Source organism: Trachemys scripta, chromosome 5 (genome assembly GCF_013100865.1).
Source record: "Trachemys scripta elegans isolate TJP31775 chromosome 5, CAS_Tse_1.0, whole genome shotgun sequence".
Lineage (NCBI taxonomy): Eukaryota > Metazoa > Chordata > Testudines > Emydidae > Trachemys > Trachemys scripta.
This window is the reverse complement of record NC_048302.1, coordinates 50,659,309-50,667,926: the sequence shown is the minus strand read 5'-3', so window position 1 is coordinate 50,667,926 and position 8,618 is coordinate 50,659,309. Positions and strand designations below refer to the sequence as shown.

At 39.8% G+C, this 8,618-nt stretch overlaps 1 protein-coding gene across 4 annotated transcripts in view; it reads left to right on the top strand.

Moving 5' to 3' along the window:
* CLGN (calmegin) overlaps positions 1-6,645 on the top strand; it is a 71,159-nt gene extending 64,514 nt beyond the window's left edge. For 3 of the 4 annotated variants that reach the window (XM_034772947.1, XM_034772948.1, XM_034772949.1), the window contains 3 exons: positions 1,554-1,631; positions 4,360-4,469; positions 5,766-6,645. In XM_034772947.1, coding sequence (XP_034628838.1) covers positions 1,554-1,631; positions 4,360-4,469; positions 5,766-5,846 — 269 coding nt within the window. In that variant the 3' untranslated portion in view covers positions 5,847-6,645. Of the gene's footprint in view, positions 1-1,553; positions 1,632-4,285; positions 4,336-4,359; positions 4,470-5,765 lie in introns of those variants that run through there. The other variant, XM_034772951.1, reaches the window with a different exon arrangement.
* Positions 6,646-8,618: the final 1,973 nt, after the last annotated feature.

Here is an 8,618-nt window from a genome sequence, read left to right as displayed (position 1 = left end):
TGCCTCCGGACCCTGCGCCGCCAGAGCCCGGGAGGGGAAGTGCCTGGCTGGGGGCGCAGGGTCCAGAGGCATAGGGGCTGCCCAAAGCCCGAGCGCTACCGGCTTCACAGTTTGCCGGGCAGCCTCCAGACCCTGCGCCCCCGGCTGGGCGCTTCCCCTCCCGGGCTCCAGCTGCGCTGGGGAAGCGCCGGCCGGGGGCGCAGGGTCTGGGGGCTGCCCGGCAAACCCTGAAGCCGGTAGCACTGGGGCAGCCCTTTCCCCCTGGCTGGGAGTGGAAGGGAGGAGGGGGCAGAGTTAGGGTGGGGAAGGGGCGGAGTTGGGCGGGGCTAGGGGTGGAGAAATGGGTGGGGCCAGGGCCCGTGGAGGGTCCTCTTTTTTTATTTATGAGATATGGTAACCCTAGTCTAATAAAAGATATAACCTCATCCACCTTGTGTCTCTAATATCCTGAGACCGACATGGCTACAACTACACTGTATATCAGGGATTTAAGCAGAACAGTACAGAGCTCACTAATCATACTCAGCCCACATTGCCTTGTCTAAGACTAGAGCAGGAAGAGTGAGCTGAACACTGATCACCCCCGCTCTGTCATATGATCTCTGCTAGCATTCCTATGGGAATGGCCAGTGCCCTGCAAGTCCATAGAAATGACTGCCCTCCAAAGTGCATTCACAGCAGCCCAGTTCAGGCCTGTTCTGCATAGTTAAACTCATGAGATGTGACTTCATATGTAATATCATGATGATGAAACTTAATTTAAAGATACAAGTAAAATAATCCTATTTCTTAGACTACAGATTTCATACTGTACAAATAATCTCAATCTATTAAACCTCCAGGATTTTCCTCGCGTTGTAGTGTGATGTTTCCCTTTAGCAGAAAGGAGATTAGTTTTGTGGGAAACCATCTTAATTCTTAAATCTGTATTAATCCTTATGCATTGAATCAAGCTGTACAACTCAGATACTCAGAATGCCATTCAAGATTTTTTCTGGTTTTATTCTGATGAGGTTCGAAATATTACTGAAACATTATTAAAAGATGGATCTTTTTATGATCGATGACTAGCATTATCAAAGTAGATTTTGGAATGAAAGTGTAAGACATGTGGTGCCAATTCAAATTAAAACTAACTTTGATCACACAACTTCTTTGATTAACTTGTTTAAGAATTTTGTCTTTGGAATGGCTGTTTACGGTCCATACTGTTACACCAAGAAGCTTCATTGGATCTAGTGTTAAAGCCTAAAATCCCAGTAGTAACTAAACACATACTAAAGAAAAATCTTTAATTTCTAGACATGCAGTCTATTCAAAGGTCTTTAGACAACTTCTGTGCTTTCTGAGAGGAAAAAATAAAGGCTTTGTCATAAATCTCTCCTTTTCCCTACTTTCCTATTCTTTACATGAAACTTGTGATTCCACTTACCAGGAAGAAGCAGGCAAAAACCTATCAATCAACCTAAGAGAAGGTTTTGTTCCCTTTACACCATTCTTTTGCCTCTTCATGTCTGAAAGCATGGAACACGTGGCTTCTGTCTTTCCTACAGAAAGAAGACAAATTGAGGAGACGAAGAAAGAGATGATAAAGGAGAAAAAGAAGACAGGAAGGAAAGATTCTCCCTCAGGTACTGAGAAAGGGAAGTAACCTGGCCCCAGGCTTGAAAATTTTATTCATTCCTTTGCTTCCTGCACCTTCTTGCTGATGTTAATACTTCAGGCTGATGGGCAGCAATTCCCAGGCAGAGATGTAAAAGGCTTTCTACCGGACTACTTCATATGGAATCTGCAACCATAATATAATTTACTACTAGGTATCTACTTCTGATCTTGACCATAGCTGTCACATCTGCAGAGTCAATATCTGCGTCTTTGTTTGTGAGTAGAGAGTATGGTGTTGATTTGACCTATGAAGTCCTAAATCTTCTGGGATCTGCCTATGAGAGAAACTTCTTGCCCCTCCATGCAAGACAGCACAATTGCCAACAGCACAAGCATTTGAAGTAGATCTCCTCAGTTTAAGGGTGTGTGTGGCTGCTGGCAGGATGTTATCTCTAAAGGGGCTCCTCAGCTTTGTGACTTGCTCTTCTGTTACTTTAATATGACATTTCTGTGGGGCCAGTGGGTGGTGATAACTTGATTTGGCCACACATCCCCTGGTTTGCCCGCCATTCCTCTGCATGGAGCTCCTGACACCTAAAGAAGCATTCAGGTAACTCTGCCATGGAGGATAAGATGCATGTGCAACTTTTAGGGACAATTACATCCTTATTTATTAGGTAATCAGTAACTAATAGTACAATTGTCCTGTTTATTCAGTTTCTGGCAATTGCTACTTTTGGTGTTTAGGTTTTTCTCTATTATTTTTAAATAATGTTAGTGCTTCTGCAAAGTGCTGGATTTACAGCACTAAAAACTGAAGTCTTTTTGACAGAATGTGAACAGTGGTGTTTTGCCACACTGTCCTTACAGTTATATAGCTATTTTTTTAAGTAAACATCCCTAAGTCTGCATCTATATCAGGAAAACTAGGACATGTTGTTTTCTATTGGTACTATCTCTAGTGTTGGTAGCACTGGTAGAGACTATGGTGCAGACAGGGATCAGGTGTTTCTACCACCATGTCATCTTTCCCTGCTCTGAATAAAAACACCTAATACCTGTTAATATTACTATTTCTATCACTGGAGTTGAACTGGTAGTGAATTATGGGTCGAAATTTCCTACTGTAGATTACGCCAGAGAGGATAAAATGATTTAAATGTTCATGCCCATTCAGTTCATGGCACCTCTGCTGAGACTACCAACAAGTGCCAGTTAATATTTTTTCTGACATAGATGTCTGTCACTAAGAACTACATTTTGATTACTAATGTTTATTTCAATGTTGTAGCGGTGTTGGTCCCAGGATATTAGAGACACAAAATAGGTGAGGTAATGTCTTTTATTGGACCAATTTCTGTTGGTCAGAGAGACAAGCTTTTGAGTTTACATAGAGCTGGTAGAGGTACTCAGAGTGTCACAGCTAAACACAAGGTAGAACAGCAGATTGTTAAGCATAAAGCGTTAATATGTGTGTCGAGACCATTCCAGGTGAAGTGGGCAATTAATTCTCTACACTCCTAGGACAAAAGAAGGTTAGAGATTGTTGTAATGAGCCATAAATCCAGTGTTTGAGTCAATGATATTTTTATATCTAGCAGAGGTACCAATTTTAGTTCCCATGCCTGTCTTTTGGAGGTGTTCTGCTAGTTTTCTTTTGAGAATAAGGACTGAGAGGTCAGAGATAGTGATAATTTTGTGAAGCGTGTTTGCCCAAGGGTGATGGTAGTTATTTTTTTTATCATTTTTCTGTGCGAGTTCATTTGAGAGTGTAGTAATTGTCTTGTTTCACCCACATAACTGTAGTTGGAGCATTTGTACACTGGATGTACACCACATGTGATAAGAATGTGTAGGACCCATCGATTTTGAAAGGTGTGTTGTGCGGGGCATTGATCATCGTTGTAGTGGAGATACGTCTGCAGGTTTTGCATCTGTACGGCAAGGTCTGGTGCTGCTTTGAGTTGGTGCGACCTGGTCTGTTAGGAGCTTGCTTCTGATTGAGGTTGTTTTTTGAAGGCCAAAATAGGGGATTCGGGAAACCCATCAAGTATGGGTGGTAACTGTTTAATGATATTCTGTATGATAGACCCATAATTCCATTGTCTGTCCCATGAACCATCCAATCTCCGTTTTGGACTAAAATTCCATTTGCTAAAACATTTAGAGATTAAGGAGTAGATTCCTCCTTTTTGTGTCAACAGTTGTTTGCAGTTGCAGTCAATGTTGCTTGAATGTCTAAATAAATGAATTGCTGGCATGAAAAGAGGCTAGGCTGAAATTGTCAAAATTGGGTACTAAAATTTGACAATGGATCTTACACTAGTTCAGTGATTCTCAAACTTGTATTGGTGACCCCTTTCACGTAGCGAGCCTCTGAGTGCCATCCCTCCTCCCCCCGCTTATGAATTAAAAACACATTTTTATATATTTAACACCATTATAAATGCTGGAGGCAAAGCAGGGTTTGGGGTGGAAGCTGACAGCTCGCAAACCCCCACATAATAACCTCACGACCCCCTGAGGGGTTCCGACCCCCAGTTTGAGAATCCTTGCACTAGTTGATATTAAGAAATCTCTAACCCTGGTATCAGGGGGTTATGTTAGTTTGAACAGTTGCATATAAAATGGTCCATGTTAAAATTTGAAATTGGTGTATTTTGTTTGTATTTTGCTTTAGTAGCGTATTTGGTTTTCTCACTTATCTTCGCATAAAATAGTCCATCTGAGTCGCCATGTTAATCTCTGCTCTAGAAGGTGAGGGTGAAGGTGAAGATAAAAATGATGAAGAGGAGAATGAAGCTGCAGAAGGAAGTCAGGAAGAAGAAGGTGACAAATCAAATAAATCTGGCTCAGAGGATGAGGTGAGCTACTTTAGAACAGCAAATAAGATTTGCAAATAAGCACAATGGGGGAAAAAGCAGGAATTTGATTGTTTCAGGGAAATACGTTTTACAGGGGATATAGTGACCACATCCTTTTTCCCCCCTCCAATTTATCCATAAAACCAGACCCCCATCTACATACTAATTTGGATATTTTCTCTATTTATATTAGTTTGAATATTTATTTTATTATTTCAGGCATTAGAATTTATAGGCTTGTAAAATCTGTGGTTACAGCTTCCCCTGCTACATACAGCAGAAAGAAGCTTTGTAAATGATGTGTTCGGAAGCAGCCTGCTGTGTTTTGGAAAAGGAACTCTCTCCTCCATTGAGTTTGGCTGATGTAATGCTATTTTAAAACTTCTTCTAACTTTCTGTAGAATTTTGGTGGTGTTGACCGGGTTTGTGCCAGGGAGATTGAAAGAAGAGTACAGTTTTATATAGTTAGCCACTCTTCTAGCAGTTTTGAAAATGTTGGATACTTTGGCAAATAGCAAATCTCTTAATGCCTCGTTTTGGAAGACTTCAAAAATATTTCAGATTTTCTTATATTGCTGCATATCTTATCCAGTTATTACCAGGATATGCAAACATTTTTATAATTATGACTAGCTGTTAATATCTAATTCACAGATTTCTCAAACTGTTGATTGTCATTGTTAAGACAGTGCTATAGCTCAGGAACTTTAAATTAAAATGACAGGCCTGCCATTGGGTGTTGCAGGGAAGTAGGGTTGCAATACATTGGTCCATATCGGAGTTTCCTCTTGGGAGGACTTCTGATATGGTAATTACCTGTTTTCAAATTAAGAAGCACTAAGTCAGATATCTGTTTTGGTCATGCTACTTACTTTGTCTCCCTGAGTAATGCGGCTGTGGAGTACCTAAAACCACCAAAGTAAGAAATGATGGGTAGAATGAGTGAGTGCAGACTGTACTTTGGGGGGGGGGGGAGTCACTGAATTCATGACCCTGCAAATGAAGTTGTTTGTTTAGATACTACTGAGTAAATCAGGCAAGAAAAGTAAGAAGCTTTTAAGGATAAAACTTCACTTTATACTCATCTTTTATATTCTGTTTATAGGATAGGAAATAAAGATTATTTAAGGCTGAGGAAAGGGACTTTATCCTTGTGCATTTTGTAATACTTGACAAGTGTTGCAGTATTTTATCCATAGACAATATGACTGGGATAAGGAAAATACCTCTCATTATTGCCATAATTAAATTTAGATTGCCGTTTTGATGAACTTGAATCAAAATTTTCTATTCCAGATGAAAGAAGCTGACGAAAGCACAGGGTCTGGAGATGGTCCAATGAAATCAGTACGGAAAAGAAGAGTACGAAAGGACTGAGTTATTTCCAACTAGTATTTTTAGTTCCTGCTTATAGAAACATGGGATGCCATTCTGGTGTGCCTGACAGCATGCAAGTTACTGAGACTTTATAAAAACAAACAAAAACAAAAATACTGGACTTATCACTCCATATCCAGCCTCCTTGATCTTCCCAAACTTTACCTTTTTTTTTTTTTCTTTTCTTTTCTCTCCAGGAAAAATACCATCTGTGCAGTTAGATGGTGTTTTGAATTTAGAATAAAAGTAAAATGGCAATTTTATTATCTGATTTAAAAGATTGATATTCTTAGAAATTAGTTAATATTGGTTGATGGTCATTTTGGCTCTAAACGTTTAAAAAAAAAAAAACATGAATAGTAAATGCGATAGTATTTTTGCAGCTCTAGCACAAATGTAGCATCTCTAGTAGTTCACAGCCCTAAAGAAATGGCCAGTTATATTTCTTTTCTGTGCAGAGCTAAATACAATAGTTGTTTTTGTATGATAAATATTCAGTGCTAGCAACACATTTTATTGTCAATGATCTACCTTTATAATATGTTTGTGGTCACATGTTCACTTTAGGCATTTGTTACAGTAATTTATTTGACAAAGTATCATTCACTGGTTAATAGATAGCATAGCATGTTTTACATTTGAATGCAGAGACTTTCCATCTACTTGAAGTAAAATGGTGTACAGGTAACTTTTTCAAACTTTTATAGTTCTCATGTTCCAAGCCAGAATGGCCTAATCCCGGTTGACAAAATATTTGCTAAGTGTACATTGCCTCTTGAAAATAAAATATTTAATATAATCTCATGTTTCTCATGAAATTTATTAGTCTTACAGATGAGAATTTTGAGTTTTTATTATAGTCATAAGTAGCTGGACACCTTCAGTTACACTAGGATCTAAATAAACAGCATGCTGCAAGAGAAACTTGTTTGCTTCTATCTTATACTTTACAACTATTCTCGATGAATTTTTTATCATTGGACATACCACAAAGGTCTTTAAAAGCAGGGTTTTCTGAAATTATTGAACTTTGGCTTTTGCCAGAGAGAATTTGGCAGAATTCTCAGTCATGGGATTTTGGCTTTTTAGACTGAGTTTGACAGAACTCCTCCTAGAATTTTTGACTGTAAAGCAGTGAACCAGGCACTCTGTCATACACTGCCAACCCTTCACTATTCCAGCAGTTCATCTTTCCTGTTAAAAAAAAACTACTCACTTTGCTTCCAAACCTGAAACAATGTCACTCTAGCTCTTTTTTATAGCAAAGCCCTTCACAGGATTTAAAATTTTAAACTAAGTTTCTCATTTTCTTTGTGTTATTGTTTATTCCTCAAACTACTTCCCTCAAAACATTATTGTGGATTTCTAAAGAGGTTTTAGAGAGCAGCTTCTTTTTCTCTTCCTTCCCTGTCCTCCTTTCTCCTATTATCCCCCATCCACAGAAATGGAAAACAGCCAGGGGAAGGAGAACGACAGTAACTATCCCCATTGCTTGACCCTCCTGTCCACGAGGCGTTTGTCTGGGGCAAAGGTGAAGTTTCTAGCTTGTGTGCAGCCAGATTCACATTGAACTGGCTCAGCAGAGGAAAGTCTCATCCATGTTGAGCAGCAAGCAAGTAAGCCTACATCACTAAGACTGGGAGCCAACAGTAGGGAAGAGGTGGTAAGTCTTGCTAGCCTCTTCCTAAGCATGGGATCCCCATTCCCACAGCTTGCAGATCTGTCCAAGGCCTGAATCACTAGGGAAGGCCAGGTTCTCCATGGCAACCGGGAGGCTCTGGAGAGGAGGGGGGAAAGGTCCCCCTTCCAGTGCAGAGACTTCAGACCCCCTTACCTCAATTTTTATTCCTTTTGAGGTAACGAGTGTTCCAAGGCCTGATCTAGAGATTAATCACTTGGAAGAGAGAGATGTAGCTGTTTCAAAATTGAAAAAGCAGGGTTAGGCTTCTCTGGAAAAGCCACCCCCCTGAGCAATGTAAGTTACAGCAACCTAAGCACTGCTGTGGATATGCTATGTCAATGGGAGAGCTTCTCCCACCAGCATAGCTACTGCTTAGACAGAGCGCTCTCCTGTTGGCATAGAGCATCTTCACCAGACGCACTACAGTGGCTCAACTGCCTCGCTGTAGCACTTCTAGTGTACACTAGCCCTGAGTTGACTTATGCAGTGTTCAAGTCTGTAGCTTAAGAACCTAGATAGGGTACGCAAACCTCCAAAAAGATCCTTTTAAATAAAGTGCAATGTTTCTGAATTACTAAAAGGGGCTTTTAACGGCTTTCTTCAGTTTATTAGGTTCTCTATCAGTGTGGTTTTTAGATACCCAAATCATTGGGCCCATGATAACTTACGGTTAAACATTTACCAATCTGACAGATGTTTTGAGTCTGATCCCACTGCAGTTATTGGAATAGATTGGGCCTTTTTAAGTACCCACTATGTAGTGTTTAGAACACAGAATAATTAGTGTACAAGATCATACAGCAATGCAAAGTATTTACAGAAGAAAGTTTTCTTCTGGTGCACATGTAGCTTATTCAGGTTAATTACTTTGACTGAAACAAAGTTAAGGGAAAGAAGTGAATGTGAATTTTCTATTGCTGACTAGTTTCACTGGATAGCTATGCATATTTACTTTTAGTACCCAGAGACAACCAGTGTCAAGGCCCTAGATGGTAATAACTTACTGAAAAATACTATATACTCAGCGTGGTTAGCAAATGCTAATCATGCCTACTGTTTAATATTTCTATGTAGAACTTTTTCACATTAGT